Source organism: Scylla paramamosain, chromosome 22, assembly GCF_035594125.1.
Source record: "Scylla paramamosain isolate STU-SP2022 chromosome 22, ASM3559412v1, whole genome shotgun sequence".
In the NCBI taxonomy this organism is placed as follows: Eukaryota; Metazoa; Arthropoda; class Malacostraca; order Decapoda; family Portunidae; genus Scylla; species Scylla paramamosain.
This window is the reverse complement of record NC_087172.1, coordinates 16,244,930-16,270,928: the sequence shown is the minus strand read 5'-3', so window position 1 is coordinate 16,270,928 and position 25,999 is coordinate 16,244,930. Positions and strand designations below refer to the sequence as shown.

At 41.6% G+C, this 25,999-nt stretch overlaps 3 protein-coding genes across 8 annotated transcripts; 1 reads left to right on the top strand and 2 right to left on the bottom strand.

Moving 5' to 3' along the window:
- Positions 1–726: 726 nt before the first annotated feature.
- On the bottom strand, positions 727–12,948 carry LOC135111682 (mucin-5AC-like). 2 transcript variants are annotated; one of them, XM_064025264.1, is made up of 7 exons: positions 12,763–12,948; positions 11,801–11,897; positions 10,455–10,545; positions 10,101–10,274; positions 1,692–9,991; positions 1,140–1,370; positions 727–874 (listed from the first exon to the last, which is right to left on the bottom strand). In XM_064025264.1, exons 1-7 carry the CDS (start codon positions 12,855–12,857, stop codon positions 794–796), a joined length of 9,069 nt encoding a protein of 3,022 aa, XP_063881334.1. In that variant the 5' UTR covers positions 12,858–12,948; the 3' UTR covers positions 727–793. The 2 variants fall into 2 exon arrangements, with proteins under 2 accessions (XP_063881334.1, XP_063881335.1); XM_064025265.1 differs by having other exon boundaries at positions 10,137–10,274.
- A 428-nt stretch (positions 12,949–13,376) lies between these two features.
- Positions 13,377–15,826, top strand: LOC135111681 (coiled-coil domain-containing protein 86-like). 3 transcript variants are annotated; one of them, XM_064025261.1, is made up of 3 exons: positions 13,377–13,496; positions 14,860–15,116; positions 15,628–15,826. In XM_064025261.1, exons 2-3 carry the CDS (start codon positions 14,910–14,912, stop codon positions 15,715–15,717), a joined length of 297 nt encoding a protein of 98 aa, XP_063881331.1. In that variant the 5' UTR covers positions 13,377–13,496; positions 14,860–14,909; the 3' UTR covers positions 15,718–15,826. The 3 variants fall into 3 exon arrangements, with proteins under 3 accessions (XP_063881331.1, XP_063881333.1, XP_063881332.1); XM_064025263.1 differs by lacking the exon at positions 13,377–13,496 and adding an exon at positions 13,682–13,705; XM_064025262.1 differs by lacking the exon at positions 13,377–13,496 and adding an exon at positions 13,804–13,862.
- A 360-nt stretch (positions 15,827–16,186) lies between these two features.
- Positions 16,187–25,413, bottom strand: LOC135111680 (inversin-like). Of its 3 annotated transcripts, none has more exons than XM_064025257.1 (17): positions 25,288–25,413; positions 24,753–25,041; positions 24,244–24,337; positions 23,736–23,927; positions 23,156–23,322; positions 22,515–22,724; positions 21,619–21,959; positions 21,344–21,467; positions 20,824–21,232; positions 20,469–20,596; positions 19,673–19,779; positions 18,891–19,078; positions 18,304–18,494; positions 17,952–18,159; positions 17,224–17,734; positions 16,944–17,062; positions 16,187–16,571 (listed from the first exon to the last, which is right to left on the bottom strand). In XM_064025257.1, exons 2-17 carry the CDS (start codon positions 25,014–25,016, stop codon positions 16,423–16,425), a joined length of 3,402 nt encoding a protein of 1,133 aa, XP_063881327.1. In that variant the 5' UTR covers positions 25,017–25,041; positions 25,288–25,413; the 3' UTR covers positions 16,187–16,422. The 3 variants fall into 3 exon arrangements, with proteins under 3 accessions (XP_063881327.1, XP_063881329.1, XP_063881328.1); XM_064025259.1 differs by having other exon boundaries at positions 18,304–18,479; XM_064025258.1 differs by having other exon boundaries at positions 25,274–25,397.
- Positions 25,414–25,999: the final 586 nt, after the last annotated feature.

Sequence of the window (25,999 nt, the reverse complement as noted above, 5' to 3'; positions counted from 1 at the left end):
TCGCTCCCTCCAGTTCTCACCACTTACCTCCCTCCTGCACCCTCCTCATCTCATTGTTATTCTTTATTATACAGGAAATACGAGTACAGTGTACGTACACACCACACCGGGTAATTTTTTCATGCACTCAACTCGGTCGCTCTGCATTTACCTTAGCGACGTCCAGTCGCTTTTGCTCTACAGTTATTCCTCTCCCATTCAATATTTACTTCACACATGTCATCCACTGCAGGAGAGAAAAAAGTGCCAGCTTGTTACAATCTAGTAAATCCACCTTCACCAAGTCTTAACTAGCCAGAACAGGACACTTGTTGGTAGTGTAGAGCTCACTAAGAGCAGAATTCTGTCAAAGCTTCTTTCTCATCACAAGACTCACACACTTGCCTGAATAAACCGAGGTGGATGCAGTGCAGTGTGTGTACGCCAGCTTGGTGGTACACTTGCTGGCCATGCACAACCATCTAGCATGCCTGTACCCTTACATATATCTCATGAAAAATGTAAGAAGTTAAAAGTTATACTGCACTGAACTCCTCAAAAACTATAAAAAAAAAAACAACCACAAAATATCCTTCCATCCCCTTCACCCATTCAAGTACTATTTCTTTTGCTGTATGAATCTTAGTTTTGAAGGAAAAAGATGGTCAGTCAGGATCTGATATGACTGTACAGTATATGAAGTCATTTAAATCAATATACAGGGTTCATGAGTTTACACACATTCACTTTTTCTGCAGATATTTATTGCATTTAGTTTACATCACAGTGGGAGGAGGTATCTGTTGTATCCTGCTCAATGATCTGGAGTAGGAAAATTGATGCCAGAGAAGGTGGTGGGAGGAAGAGGCAATGAAGAATTCAGACCAAGACCCATCTGTTAAGAAAAATTGAAATAAAATTGAAATAAAAGTTGGCAAACCTCAAGTTACGAGGTTACCTATCTCTCTTCAATAATTAATCTTAGTCCAAAAGGTCACTGGAATGAACAAGTTTTCTAACAATTTCTGATGGAAAAAAAGAGGAACTGATCTTGATTCTCAAATAATGATGTCTATTTTATATCAATCTCTTATTATCAACCAGAACACACTATTTTATCTTTAACCGAGTTGAATCACCAAGCAGATGAGGGCACACACCTGGTGGTGAGGTGTGTGAGTGAAGATGTTGTTCATGGAGTTGTTGAGCACTGCTGGAGGTAGCCTGTTGGCATCAGAGGGAAGACTCTTGAGTGACTCAGCTGGGGGGAGGAGGGAGGATGGCATGGGGGCGAGGCGGGCCTGGCTAGACAAGGATGCAGCACTCAGCACCTCGTTGTTTGTAACACTGCGTGAGGAGGACGATCCCATGCCTGTGTTGCTCTCTCCACTCTGCAACACAAGAAAAAGTGATGAAAGCTATTCATAATTTACATGCATACTTTTCAAATATTTGGAGTAATATGAAACACCATATATATAGAAATCAAGATTTTTAGCACTCAACTACCTTGGTCACTTTTCCAAAGATAAAATTATGAAATTAAGAATATGAGCAAACTTGCAATTTATAAATCAAATACATAAATCAACAATGACATGTTAAATCAAAGTTTTACCAGTTGCAGTATTTGATTAATACACAAACAAGTGATATCCACTTCATTCCACTAGTGTTTTATAAGCATGACAATGGTTTTGAATAGTTTTTACCTTTCCATCAATCTCTGGAATGATGCTGGTCAGGTTGAAGTTGGAGAGTGATGAGGAGAAATGTGCAGCCACAGGAGGAGCCATGTTCACCTGCTGGCGGTCCACCATGCGGATGGGACTGAAGGGGACAGGGCCAGGTGGTGCACCTGGTGGGAGGACCACAGAAGACCCAGACCTGCTCCCTGGTACTCCAGTCACTCCCCCAACTCCCAGCTGTGTGGCAGCCCCAGATCCTCCACTACTGGTGCCACTGCTACTGGTGCTGCTGCTGGGGTACTGTGGTGTGTTGATGGGCATGAGGTTGTCCGTGCCCAGAAGGAAGTTCCCTTGATGACGAGGGGCTGTGCCTGGGAAGAGGTTGGAGTGCACAAGAGATGGGTCATCACAAGGTGGTGTGAAGGAATGAAGGGATATATGAGTGAGTGCTCCTCCTTCCAGCAGGTTAGCTGCACCCCCCATACTTCCTCCGACCATGTTGGTGTCCCCATAACGTGACCTCTTGCTGTTGCCACTGCTGTTGTTGCTCCCAACATGGTTGTTGCTGGTACTGATACTGGTGGTGGTGCCTCCATTGCCACTGCTACGGTTGGAACTGGACCTTGAGTAGGCTACAGAGGAGGACACAGAGGATGTGGGGGCCAGCTGCATGTCAGTGTGAGGACGGGTGGCCATGGCCCCACTGGTTGCCCCCATCAGGCCCCCACCACTACACACATCCTGGGGGTCAAGGGCCAGAGGGAAGGTTGGATTTGGAGGAAAATTGCTCTGGTCTGCTGGGAAATCATGGAAGCGGGGATAAGGCCCTGTGGGGTGTGGAGGAGCCATGATGTCCCCAGAAAGCATGGAGGAAGATGATGAGGGTAAGTTTTGGTATGGATATCCTGTGGGCATGTATGCCATATTGCCACCATAGGTTAGGGAGCCTGAAGCTTGAGTGTGGAGTTGAAAATTATAATCTGTGTTACAGCTGCTTTGTCCACTTCTGTCATGGCTTGTATAGCCAAAAGATGTGTTAGGGACATAATTCTTCATCTGCTGAGAAGAGTAATTGCTCTGATACATTTGATTAGGGGTCATTATGGTGTAGTTCTGATTGGCAGGTGAGCGGTGTGTACCCCGACTATAATTCTGAGAGCTGAGAAGAGCCTCTGTTGAGTAGTTGTGGCCTTGCTTGTGAGCTGAGGAAGACTTGTTACTATTACTGTTACCCCACATCACACCAGACACTGAAGCACTGTTGCTCTGTTGGGACCCTCGTGCAGGACTCCTACGTCGAGAATGTGACTCGGACTGGGAGCTGTTCTTGTTTCCGGCACTGGTTCGAGACTTGCTTTCAGACTTCCTGGTGCCAGGCTTGCTTCGTGGCAGTTCCTTGGCCTTCTCTTCTGACTGAGTGGTGGTAACATTGTCCTTCTGGCCATTGACTGATGCCTTGCGAGGCTCACTGGAGTGGCTGACAAGGTGACTCACAGAGAAGGACCGCACATGCTCTGATGATGGCTCAGGACGCATGGGGGTTGGGTCTTCAGGTGTTTCAAGGAAGGGGCCAGGCATCAACATTGGGGCATTGTGGGTCAGTCGGGGATCTGTTATCATGTTGGGGTCTGGAGCCAGAATCTCTCCATGCTGGTAATGATGCTGCTTCCCTGTGTAGCCATAACACTGGTGCCGTCCATCAGATCTGGGAGAGTTGGGGCCCTTTCGGCAGTATGTGTTGTAGTCATAAGTTGGGGGCTGCATGTAACTTGGGGCAGTGACAACAGGGGGATGGTAGGGGATTGTAACTCCCATCCCAGACTGTTGTGGTGTCTGCATTATCTGGCTGGAGGTTCCCTTGTCTCCCAGAACAGTATTCACCTCTCCTACCACTCCACCTGTGATCCCTGGGGCAAGGTTACTATTATGAGAAAGCAACGAGTGGTCTGTTACTTGTTGTGGCTGTTGCTGTACCACTGAGTTCTGCTGCCTTGGCTGCTGTGAGGTCATCTGTTGTGTTGGAGGTTGCTGTTGGTGTTTGTGTAGTGCTGTCTGGTTGATATGAGACTGGCTGTGCCCTGCTGTGGCATGTGACTGTGTCCTGTGGTGTCCTACATGCTGTGGATGCTGCTGCTGGTGGTGATGTTGCTGCTGTTGATGTTGCTGCTGTTGATGCTGTTGCTGTTGTAGCTGTGGTTGAAGTTGTTGCTGTTGCTGCTGCTGCTTCTGTTGTTGATGCTGTACCTGATTATGGCTAATTTGGTATTTAGGAATGTGTTGTGATGTCACGTTCTGTCCACTCGCAGGTGAGCTTTGTGTTCCTACTGACTCCTTGGGCTGCTGTTGGTGATGCTGCTGTTGATGATGGTGATGGTGGTGCTGCTGTTTCTGTAAGTGCTGCTGCTGAGGTGCTTGTGCCTTTTGTTGTTGCTGAGATTGTAACTGTTGTTGTTGGTGTTGTGATTGTTTCTGTTGCTGCTGCTGCTGCTGTTGGTGCTGCTGTTGTTGCTGCTGTTGTTGTTGCTGTTGCTGCTGCTGTTGTTGTTGTTGTTGTTGTTGTTGTTGTTGTTGTTGTTGTTGTTGTTGTTGTTGCTGCTGCTGCTGCTGCTGCTGCTGTTGTTGTTGTTGCTGCTGCTGTTGTTGCTGTTGTTGTTGCTGCTGCTGTTGCTGATGCTGTTGATGATGTTGCAAATGTAGTTGTTTCTGTTGTTGCTGCTGCTGCTGAGGTTGGGATTGGGCTGCTTGCAGTTGCTGATGATGCTGTTGATGCTTCTGTACCTGCTGCTGCTGAACAGAAATATGCTTCACCTGTGTTCTCATCTTAAACTGATCTGTACTACTGACTATGTTATGCTCATGTTTCCTTGAATGACTATGGTGCATACTGCTGCTTCCAACTTGACTGTTGAGATCTTGTTCCGAGATGCTTGCCAACAGCTGTTCATCCCCACACTGTGTTGGCCCCCCACTGCAAGCAACAGCAGGGATGTCATCAGTTCCCTTCGACAGCATGGCTGCTGTTGTGTGAGTCACCTGGATGGGATGGGAAAGGTCAGGAAGTTCTGAATCACTGCCACCAGTACTGATGTTTCTTCCTAAAAGATTCTGAGATGTGATTGCTGCTTGAGGCTCATCAGCCTCTGTTGTTTCTTGACAGATCTGCTTATTATCTTTAGTTGAAGAATCCATCACCAATGGAATTTCTGAATTCAAAGACCTATTCTTTTCTACTTCTAACTGCTTCAGAGGATTTGAACTGCTGTTTTCTTTTACAAGAGTCTTTTCTTTTTGTTTACTTTGTTTGCTATCTTGGGACACACTTTCCTGAGAATGCTCGGCCTTCTTTTCTTTAGAGTGTTCTGTTAAATCTGGCATGAATGGATTACTCTCCTTAGTCTTTGAAGATGGTGCAGAAATTTTTTTCAACATGTCAGTACATGTCTGTTCATTTGGCTTGGTTTCTATGCTGGGGATTTTCTGTTTTGCTTCTACTTCATTACTCTGAGAAACTTTTTGTTGAGGCTCCTTTCTGCACTCTGATCTCTCTTGTGCCTTGCTTGATGCTGTCACAGACTCTGCCTGAGACTTAGGGTTAGGAGTGACAAAAGTGTGTGTTGAAACTTTGCTGCTTGATTTCTGGTCAGTACTGTGGCAGTTTATCATAGGCATCTCTTTCTCACTCTTTGTTAAAGATGGAGTAAGCTTTGGTCTCTCTGATACAGCTGTGGTTGCAGGAATTGGAATGGCTTCATCTTTTGAAGAGAAAGATTTTGATATCTCCATTCTTGAGCTGACTGAAGTGAAAGATTTGGTCTGATTTTGTGATTTACATGCAGTGACAGGTATCTCAGCAGAAGAAATGGGTGCTGCTGATGATAATCCTGTTGATGAAGTCGTTGTGACGGGCGGAGCACTGAGCAGCATGCTGTCAGCAATTCCAAGACTAGTACCAGCACTGTCTCTTTTTTTGTGACAGTTCTTAGCTCTGTCATCCTCTGTATCCCCGAAACCTGTCCTCATCTGGGGCAAGAGAGGCAGGATGGAGGCTCCTACTGTAGGTGTGAAATTAGGAACTGGATCACAGGATGATGAAGGCACCTCAGGGAAGTGTAGGAGTGAGCTGGTTCCTGCTCCCATGGGGTCTGATTTACCCGTTTCATGCATCTTAGCACCCAGGGTGGCAAAAACAGGGGAGGCAAGGGAGAGACCCTCAAACCCAATGCTGCCATATGGCTCAGTGGGCAGTGATGGCATCAAGCTTGTCTGAGTGACTGGCATCATCAGGGAAGTAAAGGTGGAGGGAGCACACGTGAACAGAGGTCCAGGGAGTGAAGCACAACCTGGTAGGGCACTGAGGGCATCAACAGACAGGGGGCTTGGGGCACAGGTGCTGGTGGATGACAATGATTGCAATGATTGCAGGAAAGAAGTTGAAAGGGACATGTTTGAAGGATTAGAGAAGAATATAGAGGCACAACTGGATGCTTGCCCCATACTACCAGACTGGCCAGATGAAGAGGAAAAGGTAGTGGAGGTAGGTATAGAAGTGGAGGTGGATATGGAGGTAGAGGTAGAGGTTGAGGAAGAGGAGGAAGATATGGTTACAGTGGATGTGGCTGATGGTGCTGTTAGTGAGAAAGAGAAGGTGGAAGATGGGGAAGCAATTTGATATGAAGACCTTGATTTTGAGAATGTGGATGACAAGGAGAGTGGAGAAGAGACTATTGCTGCTGATGACGTTGGCAGTGATGCCTCAATGTTGTGTGGCAATACTGGCGTGACTGTGGCTGACGAGAGGGACAGTGATGGCAAAGTTGATGGCGCTAGTGACAGTGGAGCATTTTTAACAGATGACAGAGACACAGAGAATGTGGACGATGCAGAATATGACATAGGAGCAGGCAACGATGACATGGACAGAGGAGCAGAAGGGAGGAGTGAACCCGAACTTGATGATTCTTGTGTCTTCTGACTGAGTGCTTGGGAAACAGTGGTAGTCAGAGGCAGCAAATGTGAGGTAGTGATAGGTGACAGTGTGACAGGAGCAGATGGTGGTAACAATAAAGAAGCAGGGGATGACAGAGGCAGGGGAGCAAGGGACGGTGGCTGAAGCACTGAGGTGGTGGACACAGCAGATGAATTCATGAATAGGTTTGGTACTAATGTGCAGTTAAGAGAAGCTGAGGTGGTGGTGACTGGAATAGTGATTGTGGTGGTGACAGAGGATGAGGAGGAAGAGGAAGATGAAGAGGAGGAAGAGGTAGTGGCTGGACAAGAAGGCTGCACCAAGGAATCAACAGCCATATGTGATATTGGTTTGGAAGAGGAAGAGGAGGAGGAATAAAAGGAAGGAAGAAAAGAAGATGGAAATGAAAAGATGGATGGAAAAGAAGACGAGGAAGATGAGAACGTAGAGGAGGAGGAATGAGAAGAGGCAGAAGAAAAAGAGTGGGTGCAGGAGGTGGATGAGGAGGATGAGGAGAAAGCAGGAATGGAGGCAGAGACAAAGACAGAGGAAGGAGTAGAAGAAGAACTGGAAGTAAAGTTGCTTGTGGTGATTTTAGTGGTAAGCATGGAGGAAGGCAAAGAGGAGGACGAGGTAGTGGAGGTGGTGACAGTAGTGGAGCTGTTGGTAATGGTAGTCATGGTGGTGGAAGTAACAGCAGTGGAGGTGGTGGTGGTGGCAGTAGCAGTAGTGGTGATGGTGGAAGATGAAAGGGGAGCAAAAGAGGGAAGCTGGTCAGAGGAGAAGGCTGTCTGAGGGAAAGTGAGTGATGTTGCACCCAAAGTGAGAGAGTGAGAGCCTAAATTCAGATTGGAGGGAGGCTGGGGATACAGAGATGGGGATAGAAAAGAGGAAGAGGATAAAGTCACCTGGCAAATTGAAGGCGCAGAGGAAGCTTTTGGAAGATGCTCCCGGGACAAAAGTGAGGAAGGAAGTGATGAGTACATGGAACTAGAGAGAATGAGTGGTGTTGAGACTCTTGCTTGGGTGCTTGGAGTTATAGACGGCAAAGAGGATGCTGTGCCATCTGGTAATGTATCTGGAAGCTCAGGTAGGTAGGTACTGGAGGATGAGGGATGTGGGTGTGATGGAATGTCCTGGATAGGTGTGTCAATGTCCTCAGGAGGTCGAGATGAGAGACACAAAGAAGTGATGCTATATGAGCTGCTGTTTAGGGAACTTTCTGTGGGCCCTCTAGAACTGACTACACATTCCATGGCCTCCCCCTGCTTCAGTGTTGCTGGCGATGAACTTGTCTGAGATGCCTCTTGACTGGATGTTTCTGGGAGAGCCACTTTGTTACTGTGACTGAGAGTCTCAGCCTGCGTCACCTCTGCAGCCTCCTGAGGGTCTGACAACTTAACTGGCTTGACAAAAGCTTCTGAGCTGACCACTGAGGGCGAGGAGGGCGGGGAAAAGTCACAGGATCTCGGGTCACTCTCGTCAATTGAGCGTAGCATCTCAACCAATCTGTCGTCAGCACTATTTGCTGTGTCCATGGCAGAGCCATGGACACAGGGCATGTCCACCACTCGAATATCCATGATGTTCCCAAGGGCATCCTCCTCCACACAGTCCATGATGCTCGCTGAGTGCACCAGGCCATTTAGGGTTGAGGTGGATATTTCTTGTAAATCTTGTCCTTGCTCATCAGAGATCTCTACTTGACCTATAGTAATTTCCTTCTGTGGAGACTGAAGGGCTGGTGGTGAGGGTGCCAGGGGTGGCTGCTGTTGCTGCTGCTGTTGCTGTTCTGGCTGTTGCTGCTGCTGTCCCTGCTGTTGCTGCAGAGTAGGATTCAGTTTGGATGCTGCTGCCACATCCTGCTCATAAGAGGTTTTGCTCCGTTTGATGGGTTTGTCATCACATTTTTCAAGGAGTCGCTTAGGTTTTGGTGGTGTTTTGGCTGAGACCTGGGGTGCATCCTTTTTAGTGGGAGACAGCTGAGTCTTGGAGAAGGGAGTGGAGACACTCACTATGGGCCGGGAAGGACATGAAGACACTGGCTTACAGGCACAAGGTTTAGGGGCGATAGGCTTCAATCTTGCTACAGGTGCAATGGGGGTGATGATTGGCTGGCGGGGAAGGAGAAAGACTGGAGAACTGTTAACCATTTTAACAATTTTTCCTCCCTGAATAAGAGGAGGAGGGCCTCCTGTGGACATGATAGGCACACCAGGGAGGCAGGAGGTCACATATGTCCGCTGAGAGTTATCAGTGACAGGAGATACTAGCTGAATGGTGCCTGGACCTGGGTTGCCACACTGAAGTAAAAAGACCTTCTGTCCCTTTGCGGCACTCTTCTCCTCCCCCTGGACCTGCAGCGTGACCATCTGTGAGGGACTGTGGAAGGTATTGCAGGGTTGAGGTGGAACCTGAGGTGCACAGGATACTGCTTGTCTCTGTCCCCCTGAACGTATGGTAACATTTGGTACATTTTGTGTTCCCAAGCAAGTTTCAGAAGAGGTAAACACAGACTTCTTCACAGCCTCTGGAATCTTTGAAGCTCTCTCTATCCCTATCTTAGAGACCTGCTTGGGTGGGGAGCTAATGGTCTTGGGATCTTCTTCCTCTATAATGCTCACAGTAACTGTCCCATGCTTGTCAACACCTTCCACTACTATCTTTTCCTTTGGGGATGAAACATTTCCTTCCTGCTCTGCTTCCTGTGCAGTTTCTGGCAGGGCATTAACTCTTTCCCTCACACTACCAATATTTACACTGGACTCTTTATCAGACACACTCCTTTCAGACAACACTCTCACTGGACTCACACTCCTCACAGTAATGGGGGCACTTTCACACGTCTGTGGTAATACTGTCACTGATTGCTCCTTATCATTAATTAAAGGAAGGGTTATGATATTATTATTCTCTTGACTTATCACAGCTTGAGAAGAGTTGAACACAGCCTCGGAACTTGGTCTCACTACTAGTGCCACCGGTTTCTTACTGCCAATATTAACACTATCACCACTACTGCTGCCACTATTACTGCTGCTGTTATCACTACTACCATTACACAAACTTCCACCAGTTCTTTGTGGAAGGCTGGTGTATGTAGTGGAGGCACTGTGTTTTTGCTCAGTGGTGGCCGGGACACTAGGAGCCTCAGGGGAGGGTCGATGCACTTTTTCAGGAAGCTCAGACTGAGGTTCAGGGTCAGGCTCTGGGTCCGGGTCAGGACAGTCCATTCCTGGGTCATCTTCATCCTCGTCATGGTTGTCTGGGGCCTGCTCCCTGACAACCACGGGAGTGCGCTGGCCATAGTTCAGTTTCTTCACTATGGCATTGGTGCAGTTGTTCTGGACACAGGTTCCTGTAATATTTTTTACTTAAAAGAATGTAGTGGCTTAAATAGGATACCTAGAAAAGGAATTTTAAGGAAATAGGCATCAGAATTGTGGGAAATTATTGTTTCTAGTTACCAGCATGCAAACCCTTCCAAGTAGAGCTTAATCCACCTGGTATTGTGCAGATGAGCTCCCCAGCACCATCATCTGTGTCAAAGCGAAGGCCCATCTCCTGGAGAAGCTTCATGAGGACTGCATTGCGTTGCTTCAGTACTGCCACCTGCTTCAGCAAACGGTGGATTTCACGTTCTGAGGAAAAGATACACTATTATCACAAGAAAGATCTTGAGTGTCTTGTAAACATGGGCTCCTTGCTAGTCTGGCCATAAACAATCAAGAACTCTGGACATTTAAGTTTCTGGAAACCAAATAAAAATCAATATTTTAGAACTCTGAATAGAAGCTGGAGAGAAAGTTAAAATTCCTTACTGAGCTCCGGTGCACCATTCCCAGTGAGAAGACTTTCCTTCAGGGCCTTACTCTCTCGAATGTATTTGATGGCGCTGTGAATCACCTCCACCTGTAACACAATTACACATTATATCTCTAAATAACAACAAAGTATAAACAGATATACAGATTTGAAAACTTCTATATGAAAGACAAATATGCAATTTGTTCATTCACTGTAAAAGATGAAGTTGACAGTTACTGTGCTTCATAATGAATACAGGCTTTAACACTATGCAAGCCATCTCTTCACTACAATCAACCTGTAATAACACACACTAACATATCAATGTCAAGTACTGCCTCTGAACCCACCAAAGTGGAGGTGTTTCTGGCATTACAAATCTGCTAGGCAGGAGAAATGCCTAACTTCTGACCTTTCTATTATTTCTGAATGGGACAGGACAAACATGCCTCAAAACTCAATTTCTTCATCTGTTCACCCAACATAACCTTCCAGACAGTTGTCCCCCTCCACCTCAGAGACACTCAGCAACAATGACCATACTTGGACTGTCCTTCACTAAGAATTTCAACAGGAAATTTCATACTTCTTATCTTTCTAAAAAACGGCTTCCATGAAGTGAGGTGTTCTATCACCTACAACAATATTTTTTTTCCTTCATATACAAGTATAGAGTGCTTTCCATATAAAGGGAGATTCAACTCACACAACCTAGCTATATTGGGTGGAGTCAAAAGTTTTCTCATTGATTCCTCCCTCTAATAGATTGCCTTGATCATGACTACACTCATGACTACAGTCCTGCATCTCTCACTATCTTCTACCATTATTTTCATGCTAACTGCTTTCCTGGACTTGCTAACTATATACCTTCCCTGCCTTCTCACAGCCTCATTACGCAAGATTTTTTACTTACTCTCATCCCTACTCTGCCAACTTCATTACTGCAAGAATTTACTATTTTCACCCTCATCCCTTTTACTGATGAATTCTGAACTGTTTAAGATAAAAAATATCAAGACCCTTCAGAAACTAAATTGGTCTCTCCTTCAATTCTTCTACTTCAGTTTCTTTTCAGGAATGGCATTATGAACAGCTTCTTTTTTTTTTTGTTTTTTCCTAGGCCAGTTTTCCTGATTTATTAAGAAAGAAAAAATGATGACAGAAATACTCATATATCATGCTACGTAAATAAAGAACCTACTGTACACTTGTGTGAAACTTAACAATCATTGTCCTAACACAAGAAAATTAGAAAAAAGAAAAGAAAAAAATTCACTATACTTCAATTGCTAGTTAACAGCAAGTCCAAGTTTATTACAACAAACATCAGTAAGTCAGCAAGCATCTCAGAACACACCTTGGCGCACGGCCCACAGTTTGGCAGCTCCTCCCGCAGCGTCTCCAGGACACAATTGAAGCGGTGACGTCTGGCGGCCTCCAACTCTCTGCACTGTCTATGAAAGGAGACACTTGGTAATTATTACACTCTAGCCAAACATTAACCTCATTTATCAGTGACGCCTTAACAACAAGATGGACATCTCAGAAATAAAACCTTTCCATAACATCTGATTTTGGAGTGTTTCATTCTTAGTTTTTTGTGCTGGAGGGTCTCTAGTCTGGTGATAAAATACATGCTGTTCTGAGTTTTAGAGGTAACAACAAAAGCTGCAGAACTAGAGATTTAGTGGCAGTGAATAGTGAAAAAAAAATCATGCCTCACAAAAGTAGATGAAAATTTTCTTCTGATAGATTTTGGTCCAATCTGAATTAATCTGCAAACCATTTTCCATTACAAATCAATAATTATTCTACTACCATCAGCATGACCTATGTATTTTTTGCCGGCACACAGACACTGCCTAACACATATACAAGATGGAGGGGTGCGCTGCTCTCTTTGGTGGTATCTGTCAGAAATTTAGCGCAACTATTGTGAGTCACCAATTTCTGAACATAATACTAACTGATCAAGTCATCTGCCTTAAAAAAAATTATCATCACGCTCAGGCAGCTCATTCTTATCAAGGGAAGATGCAGATTCAACAATATCCCTCGTCTGGTTCATCTCTGCAAGCTCAATAAAAACCTGACGGATAATACTGAAGTGACATTAGCGATTCCATTCAAGGACTAGGTCAAGTTTAGGCCAATTCTGTTAACCGATTTCATTGCTAATTTCTTCACTATATAAATCATCATTAAAACATTCATCATATTTATGCCAAGAAATAAATAGCCACTGTCTCGAAATTAGTAAGATAAGGGTATTTCCATAAAACCCAACCTGACAACAAGGACTGATGTATTGTCACTTACTTCTTCTCATCGCTGCTCGACTTCTTCTCCTGACCATTGCTTTTCTTGGTCTGGTTAGTCGTCCTCTTCTTTGCTCTGCTCTTATTTCTAGTCATTTCATGTGGATTCGTGTTAAAAGCAGGGAATCAATAACCACCCGTGACACTTGGAGCAACATGTAAACAAAACTGAAGAGAATGGGACGAACTTTGGGGGGATACGAGCCCTGCAATACGACACTAAATTAAATATCTTTGCTTTTGCTTTTTCTCTTTTTTTTTTTTTCACTCTTCTATTTTTAATTTAATGAGTAATTTTCAGTGGTATATAAATTGGTGGGAGAAACTAATTGAGTATTTTTTTCATTATACGAGACCAAATTAAATACCTTTTTCTATATCGTGTTATATATATATATATATATATATTTTTTATTTTTTTTTATTTATTTATTTTTCATTAATAATTTTTGGTGATGAGATATTGCTGGGAAAACTAGTGTTGATTTTTTTTACTGGATACTTCAGTCCTACAATAGTTTCAAATGATTATTAATCTTATTTCCAGTCTGGTTTGTTTAACACTTAACATATTAAGTTTCGTGGGTATCCCATCATTTCTTATATAAATGTATGTTTTTTGTTTATTTATTTTATTTTATTAATATTTTCATCTCACTGGCTTCAGCACACATGCCTTCACCGCCCAGCTGATTCTGTCTTTCATCATTATTGTGTCCAGGTTACATTAACCAGGTAAAGTAATGTCTGAATAACATCGTAAATGGACGATGAATGATAAAAGAAGCAATAAGTTTATGATACAGTAATGTATTTGGTCAGGAAACAGGAGAAATGGGTTTGTTTACAGTTATCAGCTGATGAGGTGTGGGAAGGAGAGACGTGATGATTTGGTGGTTCGGTACAGGAAGGTTTGCAGCACGTCATGAATGAAACACTTAATGGTATTATTGGAGTTTATACACCGTCTCTTATCTTTTTTTTTTTTTCAATGTATATGATAACTGACACAAAAATATATTTCTTCTATAGTCTTTCCGTAGCTGTTATTCCTTAACTGTCAACACTGCTGCCACCTACCAATCTTCTTCGACACAAATGGTGAATGTTGTCTAGGTTAAGTTAGCTTAGGTTTGTTTAGGTTAGGTTTAGTTTAACATTTTCTTGTTTTACTTTTTCTAGGCTAGGTTAGGTTAGTTAGGTTTAAAGTTTTCTTAACGTTTTTACCTTTTCCTTCATTAGGTTTAAAGCTTTCTTAACTATTTTACTTTTTTTTGGGGGGGGTTGTGTTCTACCACGAAACCCTTTCCATGTGGACCAAATAATAATTGAAAATTTCTTAGCTCAAAAACTATTAGCATGTGATGGAAAGACTATAGAAGAAATGTCTTAAAATAGTCTGTCATCATAAAAAAAAAAAAAAATGAATAAAAGGTAAACATGAGTATTACCTACATTGTTCATGACGTGGCACCTGTTATGTCATCTTTAAATTGAAGGGAGAGGTTCATCTTCCTCCTCTGTGGTTCCTTTCTAATCCGGACCACCTTAGAAAAATTTAATATTTCATTTCCCCAGCCATTTTTTCAGTCTTCCTTTCCTTCAGAATACTCTGTCCATATAGTACCTGTTTGATGAATGTCTTTTTTTTTTTCACTGGCCTTTTGCTAGGATAATTTCATATACTGTAGTTCTGTTTGAGTAATGAGTAACCAGGTATCCAGGGTTTGTCGAGCACACCTCTTAGTAGTTTCTCCATCCGAGCTTTGAATTTCTCAGTGGAGCAGCCTGTTATGGTTCGTATGAGTGTAGGTAAGCGATTAAAGAGTCTAGGGCCACTTTGAGTCAGGCTAGTAGCAAATAATGTCCGAACTCAATACCTTATTTAAAAGGATGTATTTTTTGCACCAGTCTCTCCTTCCAAACTACAACACATAATATTTTCTTAAAAGTCATGATTACTTTTCATAATATTAACTTTCCACCACCCTGTCATGTGCAGTAAGGCAAATTCAGATACAGCCCCACTGTAAATCTTCATATAACATTGTCATCATAAATATGTAATAATTTGAAAATCTTTGGCTTTTACATGAAGTGAGGTGGGGCAGTGGACACCGAGGACTTATGATGTGGTGAATCACAAAGATGTCAAAAGTCACTAAAAAGAATCCCAGTGGGAAGAAGTCGTGGTCCAAGAAGATGCAGCTCAAGCAGTGGCGGGGGGACGTCCTGGCAAAGAGTGCTGCAATAGAAGCCAAGAAGCAGAAAAAGAAAGAAAGCTTGAAGGAGCGTCAGAGGATCAACATGATACGGCAAGAGGAAAATGCCAGAAAATCAGAAGTTGTGCAAGTGGTAGGTCTTTGTATATTTATAGGGTGTGGTAGAGACTTAATTATGTTTATGTAGCTACACCTTTTGATGATGTAAACAGCCTGCTTCTTGACTCCCGTTGCTTTCATTTCTTCTTTAGCAACAGTGACTTGTAACTGCTTTCAATTATATGGATTTTACTTGCCATGGAATTCAGAACATTGGTTCAAAGTGCATATCCATACCTTTTACATTGTTAATCCAAACAGTTACTGTTAAATAGAACCAGGTTTTGGCAAATGTCCAGAATGAACCCAAACTCCATCAAAGTCAACAGCCTAGAAGTAGAGGAATGTAAGCCTTTGTAGCTAGAGTTATTGTTGCCATTACTGTGACAGGACATTTAAGGTCACCTAAAATGTGCTCAGGGTCTCCATCATTAAGGATTAGTTAGACCTCATCTGTTTAGAGATTTAGAGGCCAAGATGTGCAGGAAAGCTGATACCTTGCCTCACAACTTCAGTGGTTAATGTTTCCATTATTCTATTACCAGATTAAAGACCCAAGAAAGATCAAGAAGATGAAGAGGAAACAACTTCGGTACCTTGAGATGCGGGATACAACAAACATGAAGCATGTGTAGCCAAGGTTTTTGGTAACATCAATTCTGCAAGATAAAGAAGTTAGGCATACCTGTTTGGGGGGTTCTTCTTGGAATGTGTAGATTATAAAATAAAATGCTTATTTTCTTATTTGAAAATTTCAGTTGCCCTTTAATAGTTTACTCCAAAATATGTTTTGCATTGTATTTGACTGACAAAAGGATTGACTAATATAAAATAATATATACTAAACAATTATGTGAATCTCTAAGTTGATTGGCTTTTATTAGATAACAGGAGCATAATTATGCAAAGTAATGACAATTTACCAATGAATTCTAGTGCTTGTTCTTGCAAGTTCCCTAATGTAGATCCAGTTTATACTAATCCAGTTTATCTTCAGACTCCAGTTCTCTCCCTTTTTATTTTTCATCTCTTTCAAATCTTTGTAATAATCTGGTTTGTTCAATAAAGAATTTACTATTCTAAAATGTATTAAAACAAAATATATTGTTTTATACCTTTAGTTATGGTATAATGTAAACCAAATTCAATATTGCACAATCTTTTGTAACAAGTGTCTACAATTACTAAATAGAACTGAGTATACATATTTGTCAAAATATAAAATATTTCCATCTGCTTTGATACAAAAATATATAATTGTATATTCTTATGCAAATAGCACCACAATACACAGCTTTGGGTTTGGAACAAGAAAGAATATCACATGGGAGGCAGCTGCACTAATGATAATGAGCACCGACTTCCTTGGGCTTGGTGCTGATGGCATCTGCTTCAATGCCAGCTGGTGACTGCAATGGGGTGGGGCTGTGTGGTTTCACTATGCTGTAAGAGGACACTTTGGATCTACTGCTGCCTGGTGGTTGCACTCCTGCAATAAGAATATCTGTTTATATGGCATTCTGTATTTATATTTACACAATAAAGTTGTTCCTCCTTTCACAGGGAAAACTAAAGTATTGGAAAACTAACAAAACATCTCATAGACTGTCACCTCACGAAATCACATCCACAATGAAAGTCATGGTTGCAGCAGTTAAGTTATAAAGACTGTGCTTTTAGTACTTAGTTTAATTAAACAATTTGATTCACTTTCTAAACTAGTTATTACCCTTTCCCTTCCCTTGTCTTCTCTCGACCCACCTACATGCTAACTTTACCACACCAAACATTTCTTCTCTCAGAAATCAAAACCAACAGGCATGCTATAAACAGGAAGTATCACTCAAATAATACAATTTACTTTGTATGGTCACTGTGGCAAGTTTATTCCTCCACTTTTGTTCTGCTTCCTTCACAGCCTCTTCACTCAAAACTCTCCTTTCATTCTGTATTCTAGCAGTATTTCTGGGATCAGCATTCCTGTAACATAAAAATATATATTAACAGACGAAAGAAAAAATGTCTCATAATTATATACATATGTGCTTATTTCAAATGGTGGATTTTTGCAGTTTGCAACAATGTGGTGATAAAACTCAAATAATAATATTACAGAACAATTCAAACAACATCCAACTTACCTGTCATTTACACCTTCAGGAGATATAAATTTGTTTTCTTTAAGAACATGTTTTCTTTCCTTGATATAAAGCTTAGTGTTATCTTTAAGGCTTAAAGTTTCATTGAAGCTCTTTGCATGATCATTTTTAAATGTTTCTTGATAATCACTTTCTTTTTTAGTCTGATTCTTACATATGGAAAATGTGTCTTCTTTCTGGCAGTACAAGTCTGAAGAACTATCATCTTCATTGTTGTCTGTATTAAAGCAAAGTCTGCCTATTTTCTTCCCATCTGAAACTGTTTGGGAGCAACTTTGCTGAAGTTCAGTAGCATGGCTTCCTTTCACTGATGAAGGACTGAAATCCCATTGCTTTCTACACTCTAAATCAGACTCCTCCTGTGTTTGATGTGAGTGCACTCCTACAGTAATGACAGCAGTGGCAACACTGCCAGACTGGTGCAAGACTTCAGTCACCAAAGGCCTGACTCCCTCAGTAATGTCTGTTCCTGAATCAGAATCTTCACAGTCTTCTGAAATGTAAAAATTAGCTATTAAAATTGCAGTCAAGGATGACATCACCCCTGAAGGCAGGTAGCCAAGATAATGAAGTAACATTTGCAAGCACTAACCATGTAAGGTTTAACTATGTTCAAGAAAAATTCACACACAACATAAACACTCCAAGATTAATAATAAGCCCTCATATGATGGAATTTCAAAGAATATTAGCTAGAACAGTAGTAGAACCTAATGGTCCAGGAAGCCTGGGCTGGCTAATTCCCAATTCACACAGTCCAGGGAGTTCCAGGTTGCGTGGGGTCTTCTTACGAGCTCCTCTCATGATACTGGTAGGCAGGGCCTTGGAGCGACGCTGTCCAGATACAGAGTTGTAGGGCCCGTATTCAGAGGCAGTAGAACGCAGCGGAAAGCTCAGTTTAGAAGTGAGTCCTTTTTCCTGGAAAAGTCAAGTCATAATCTTTTAAATATCAAAATGAGATTTTACAGTGTTCACAAAATGATGTTTTATAAAAAAAGGCAAACAAATGAATGATGATCAAGTAAACAGGTACTGTACTCATAACCAAGTGGTGACACAGACCTCCTTTTTCAAAGAGGCAAGCTTTGTCTCTACAGCAGGTGTAGCTGGTAAGTCTGAGCCCTTCTGCTTGCCAGGGTGATCAGTCTCAGGTGCTGCCTGACTACCAGAACACTTGTTTGGACTGAAATCTTTGCTGTGACTGCTGGGTGACTTTCTTGAACCCCTCATCTTATCACCTGTGATCACAATGCCTGAAGTGAAGTGCTTATTAGAATAAACTCATTCCTTTATATGAAATCAGATCACTATTTGGAATAATGTCTATATGTAAATGAAAAACAAACATTGTCATATCATTCCTGCCCTGTAAGATAATTTTGCTATGTAAAGAAAATAAAATGCAAATTCTGCATTTACATTTTTACTTTTCATGCCTACAAAAATACACACACACACACACACACACAGACACGATCAAACTCACAAGTGTTCTCTCACTTTAAGCCTCTCAGCCTCTGAGGCACAGCTAACTAGAAGGTGGTGCTGGTGAGTTTACAAACAATTTTAACTTGATACCATCCAGCTAGCACCAGTCACTCGTTTGAACCAGTGTCATGAGATGCCTTATCCTGGTAAACATTCCTTACCCTCCTGATCCAGTAGGGGCCTCTGCTGCCTTCCTAACTTCTTGCGTGTCAGGTAGCCACGCATCACTGATTGTATCTTTGTTGCAGCCACCTCCATTATCCTGGTCACTGAGATTCCTCCTGCTTCTGATAAAACTTGTGCCACTTCCAAGTGTTCAGCAATACAGGCACAGTCATATGGAGTGTATCTGAAAATTGCAGTTTCAAGTAATAATGGAGAAATTGTGTTAGGATGAGCTTGTGAATGACTAATTTGTGGTACACTACAAAGTTTTCCCTTCAGTTTTTTTTCATGCTTGTGTTAGATTATTAAATGAGTTGTGAGTAGCATAAAGATAATTTTCTTACAATGAGAACGTGATAAATTACAAAATATTCATGCATTTATTTATTTTAAGTTACTTGGAATGACATGCAGAAATTAAGAAAATGCAAAAGTAAATTCCCACACTAAAAAAAAAAAAAAAAAAAAAAAAAACAGGACAAACAGCAGATACTTTATATTAACCAGTTAAAGCAGCACATTCTGACTATGTAAATAAAATACAGTAATACTTATAGTACTCATGATGTACTACTATTACCTGAGGATAAAATTTCATGATGCAAACAATATCAAGCTGAGCCTGTCAAGTTACTAGCATCCAGGAATACATAGACCACAGTGCAAGCAGGATTAGACACCAGACACATAAAGGATCCCTGAGCGAAGTGTTAAATACAAAGACCACAGTGCAAGCAGGACACCAGACACACAGGAGCCCTGGGTGAGGAGGTGTTACCGGTTGGGGGTGGACTGAGTGTAGTTGGGATAAGCATTGAAGACCAGAAGTGTGTTGACTGCACCCAAGTGACCTTGCTCAGCTGCCCAGTGAAGAGCACTCAACCCCTTCAGGATCAGGAAAATAGTGACATTCCACAGGATCATCAAGTCAATTGTTAAAAAACCCAATAATTATTTAGACTGACAATAAATACATAGATAAATGCATTACCTTCCTTCATACCATCCAACTTATTATTATTATCCTTATCTTCCCTTATATATGACTGGTATGAAAGAGTCTGCATCAAAGAGAGAGAGAGAGAGAGAGAGAGAGAGAGAGAGAGAGAGAGAGAGAGAGAGAGAGAGAGAGAGAGAGAGAGAGAGAGAGAGAGAGAGAGAGAGAGAGAGAGAGAGAGAGAGAGAGAGAGAGAGAGAGAGAGAGAGAGAGAGAGAGAGAGAGAGAGAGAGAGAGAGAGAGAGAGAGAGAGAGAGAGAGAGAGAGAGAGAGAGAGAGGGGGGGGGGGGGGGGGAGGGGGCAGGGGAAGGGAAGGGATTTGTAATATCAAGGAACTAAAAAAAAAAATTTAAGAAGAAAAAAGTGATTTTCTATCTTTTATGTTCACAGGAGGCTGGCTAAGACTACAAAAACAAAGAAGCCAGTTTAATTCACTCTGCAAAATATGAGAAGAAAACCACTTAATTGGGTTGGCAATCTAGTTCTGGAGTGTCTTAATACTCCTCTCTTGGAACAACACAACTCACAGAGTGGTGGAAAAACAGAAGCAGGCAATGAAGCAGCAAGTCACAAGTACCTCAAAGTCCCTGGCATTCACATCACCGCGATTCTCCAGCAAGAGGCACATGATGTCACTGAGGCCTCTGTAAGCTGCCATGTGGAGTGGTGGGCGGCCATAGTAGTCCTGCACATTAACTGATGTACCTGTGGACACATGTGTATGTTACTGCTGGGTATAGGTGCTATGTGTTCTTCCTTTTTTCACTTTTTTTTGACAATAGTGCCTTTTTTTCAGCTTCATCAGTTTCATTTAAATTCAACTAGTATTAAGATATCAAACTTTGCATATAATAACATCAGCTAGATTAAGTTCTGAACATTAAATTCACTGGCAGCTGAATAGGAAGTTCAAGGGCAGTAAATAGACTTACCAGCTCTGATGAGGATCTGGGCCAGAAACAGATGACCACCAAGAACTGCATGGTGAAGGGCACACTGTCCCTCTTTGTCTCTGTGTTCCAGGGATGCTCCAGCCTTTGCCAATACTTTCACTATCTGTGTGTGTCCTGCTCGGGCAGCATAATGCACCGGTGTTCTTCCATCATTTGCACAGGCATCTGGTGGTGCCTGAAGACGGAGAAGCACCCTGACTGTGGAGACATGTCCAGCTTCTGCAGCAATGTGAAGGGCAGTGCATCCCCTTGGGTCTGCCTGGGTGAGGAGAGCCCCATGCCTCACCATCACTGTGAGAGCAGAGTCAGCACCCTGAGCTGCAGCCCACATCAAGGAGGTGTGGCCATCCAGAGTAGGAACATCCCTCACACGTGGCCGTCTTACCAGCTGAAATGTTATTTTGCTAGTCAAAGATAGAACTTTCTTGAAGACTTGTGCAGTTTTACACATTAATAATATTTACACAATAAAAAGGTAATTTTCACATCAGCACCTCACCAGTTCCACAATATCTGCATGATTGTGTTTGGATGCATAGTGCAAAGGTGTGGCTCCATAAATATCAACAGCATCAACTTGAGCAACACGTTTCATCAGGTGAGCAGCAATGGCACTCACTCCTCTGGATGAGAGCAAAGGCATCACGATTTTCAAGACAGCAAATTATAACAAAGAAAAAGAAAAAACTAACTAAATATAAAAAGATAAATAAAGCATTGCAAAAGCAGCATACATTTGTATATTTATACTCCAAAGTGGTGCCTTGGCCTCACCTGTTACATGCCCAATGCAAAGCAGTCCTGAATTGGTTGTCTGTCAAATTTACATTACAGTTCTGGACAGACAGAATGACATCCACAGTTTCTTTCCTAGCCTCTGCCACAGCTATATGCAGAGCTGTCGTACCATCAAAGTCCTGCCAGTTGACATTGGATGGAGCTGCTCCAATCAGTGTCCGCACACAATCTCTGGCTCCATCAGCTTTGCTCATGGCTGCCCAGTGTAGAGGAGTCTTGCCTTCTTGGTCAGGCATTAGATTGTTAGCTCCATGTTTTATGAGGAGGCGCACATTCTCCTGAGATCCATATGCTGCTGCCCAGTGAAGGGGCGTTCTCTGTAGAAGTGATGCATAATGAAGATACAGGAAACATGTAATGATTTGTTAATCTATTGGACTACAGGCAAATCTCTATTCACAAATAATCAATTTACAAATTTTGAAGTGAATAATTACATTATTTCGTCCTTTGTCTTTATTTATGATTGCAAAATTTACTTGTACTAATAAAATCTTTAAAAATATCCCCCTCCCAAAAAACATTAAACAAAAATAACAATCTACATTTTATTGTAATTTACACATTTTTAAATAACAGATGTTTTAAAGGAACAAAACTCATTTGTAAAATGAGATTCACTTATAACTTTATGTACTATAAACATTTATTCTAAGAATGTCCACAGGCATACATAAGACTTGCCCAATAACAATTATACTTAAAACATAGTTACAGTTAGTTCTCACTGGATAAAGGGCAAACACAGGGCTGCAATAAAACATTTTCCTATTCTATCCAATATCTGGTAGCCACTGCAGTCTACCCAGTACAATGTGAGAAAAAAAAAAAAAAAAAAAAAAAAAAAAAAAAAAACAGAGTACAACATTTACCTTTTTGTGGTCCTCTGTGTCCAATGTACCAGCCACCGTATGTTTCAGGAGAGCTTGAAGGCACTTGTGATTGCTGTGAGTGGCTGCATGGTGGAGTGGAGTTACCCCTTTCACATCCTGAGCCAGCCACACACCATTGGAATGTTCTGAATGTGAAATGTTCTTGCTCTCTACAGTATGAAGGATGGATTTGATGCAGCCAAGATGACCCTGAGGTATACATATCAAGTTTTTTGTTATGTCTGTGATATTGAACGGTCCTCTTCAATTATTACTACCTTCCCCCATTTGCTTCATAATTATTTTAGTGTCACAGCTCAGTACAAAATTTCTTTTCCTTTCCTTTTTTCTCTCACAAAAAATAATTACCATCAATAGAAGCAACATAATGATCCCTGTTATCATCATTACTGTTATTATAATTCTACCTGGCTTAATGAACAAGGTGATGTGTGTCCATGCTTACAGAAAGAACATGGAAACAGAAATAAATAAGTGTGTCCAGTTTTGAAGTGGTTACCAAACTCTGAAAACTTGGCTCTCTCTTAAAGTTGAAAATGGAGCTGGTAGTGTTCTAATAATAACTAAGAAAATACCAAAAATAATAGCAAGGGAAAACACAAATAAAACTTAAAACTTACTTTATATGCAGCAAAATGTAGAGGAGTGCGTCTGTGAGAGTCTACAGCATCAGGCTTTGCCCCGGCATGTAGCAGTAGCTCAACACACTCCTGATGGTTACCCAACACTGCAAACACCAATGCAACACGTCCCCAGCGATCCCGAGCTTCCAGATTAACATTCTTATCTGGAAATGGTTGTAATTATAATTTGTGTAACACTTGTTGATTTCACTGCATTTGAAACAAAAGGGAAAGTCCTTCCAGTCTTTTTTCTACTGAAACACTGTCCTCCCATTCAACAGAGATGTTTCATTTCACACAAACAGCATCCACTTCACACTGGTGCAAGAATGTAGTTCATACATTATATCTGGCATGATACATTCTATATCAAATTTAACCTACATTGTCTTTTATATGCATGAATCTATGATTATTTCTTCATTCAGCATTCCTTCACAATTAGTCATGATTTGTGATCATATTGTAGTAACACTGCCATGAAAACAAACAAGATATATATAAAAAATAAAAATAAATAAATAAAAGATAATAATTCATATAGAATTGTATATGTAACACAATAATAATTACTAACCCTGCAGAGCAATAGCTAGCTTCTGCTTGTCCCCTACAATAGCTGCAAAATGAAGGGGTGTCCCTGTCTGGCCAGGAGGCAACAAAGTGCACATGGGAAATCTCTGGCTACCAAGCAGTGAAGCCTCATTGAGCGGCAAGTGGTAGCCAGCTCCAGTAAGGAAACCTGGAGTTGATGGAAGCTGTGGCAAACCTGAGAAAGACACAGCCACATGAATATTCCCACCAATTAGTTAAGCATGTACCCCTTTTTCTAGAACACCATGGAAACATTGAGAAATTTATCCATGCAAAGCATAAATTAGTCACAAGAAGTCACTGCCAGTGAATGAACCCTGGCAAGTCACTTGAGGCACACATGCAAGGCTGACCTCTCACCAGTCAGGCCCTAGGTAGATCACCAAGGCAATGATTAATTTTATTTGGCCCTGAATATTCTGTCACTCCAAAATAATTCCTAGAAAACTAAACAGTTCCTTTGGTATCTAGTCTGAATTTGAGCACAAGACCTGGTGGGAGGAGGCATCCTGGTCCAGCTGGATATCCTGAGGCAGGCCCTTGACTCCTCTGGTAATGGACCAAACTGGAGTTGAAATTCAGGACCTGGAGAGAGAGAGAGAGAGAGAGAGAGAGAGAGAGAGAGAGAGAGAGAGAGAGAGAGAGAGAGAGAGAGAGAGAGAGAGATGAATAAAAATATATATATATATATATATATATTATATATATATATATATATATATATATATATATATATATATATATATATATATATATATATATATATATATAAAGACATCTATTGTCTGCATGTTTGGTTTTTTAAGCCCTGTGCCTAAGTGGGATACATATAAAGTAAAATCTACCTTAATTACATCTTATTCAGATAATGTATCACTCAATATATTATGTTTCCTAACTATACATTCTACAGATTATTTTTTTTTCCTTTTTACTGGGGAAGATTTGAAAATGACCAATGTAATAGAAACCATAATTCAAACCTAACACATTTGCTTACCTGCTGGAATGGTGTATTGCACGTATAGAGTCCTGCTGTGTCTGATGAGGGCATCATGTGAAGCAAACCAACAAAGTTAATTTGGTTTGGATTTGAAGTATACATTTCGGGCCCTACAGTGCTGTTCTTCTCTCGTGCCTCTGATCCTTGGCTACTGGCATGGCGCACAGGATGGCAGGAAGCCTGGGTGGGGCATGAGTGTGGGGCCGGGGTGAGAACACTGCTGGCTACAGCTTCCATGGCACTCTGCTTTTTACTGTCCATCTTGTGTTAAGTGCAAGATCCCATACTGCAAAAAGAGGATTTCAACCGTACATATTTCCTAAGTTTCGTGTAATGTCCCTCACACATGAAAATTAATATAACGCTAAATATACTCCCGCAATCTGTTTTCTCGTTGCCTGGAATCTAATGTTATGTTCTTTTGGCACTACACCGTGCTTCTATAATAATAATCGCAGTAGATCAGTTCACGCCAATCAGGTTGCATCTGTGTGAAGAAATGAAGGCGAGAAGTATACCTGGTGACTTTTACCTGGCGAGGTTGATGAGCAGCACTAACATCAGCAGCAGGACACTTGACAACATGTGATGGTGTTTACAGCACCTGGAGGGTTTCGGCGATAATCTTTCGGCACAAGCTCCTTGCTCTTGTGTTCCATCTACTTGTAATTACTTCTTCATGTGTTTTAAAACATTACATTCCCATAACTGTAACTTTATTTATTTCGGAAATTCTTAAAATGGTGGAATATATTACTATTGATATAACTGTAAACAAAAAAAGTTTGTCACCACGCATCCCTAAATGTAGCTATTTCTGCTTAGTATTGGACATCCCCTGACAAAATTGAGGAAACGTAACAACAGACAAAAGATGACACAGTACAGACAATTCAGACTCAAGGTCAAGCAGCTTTCCTTAACATTTTTTTTTTTTTTATGCTAGAGGGGTTCTGGCCAAGGCCAACAAAGAAAAAAAAAATACGGCGAAAAAAAGGCCCACTGAAGATACCCCTCCCAAAAGAGAAAAGTCCAAAAGAATATTAAAAATTACGAGAAGTGTCTTGTAGTAGCTGGTAGGTAGAGATTTCCAGAGATCACCAGTAAAAGGGCTGGCTTAGGGAGGTGGAGAGAATAGAAGTGAGACTTGTACAGTGATACTGTAAGAGAGTGGGGAGGCATGCAGTTAAAAAGATCAGTTAGCATAAAAGTAGCTATAGAAGATGGCAAGAGACAGAAACTTG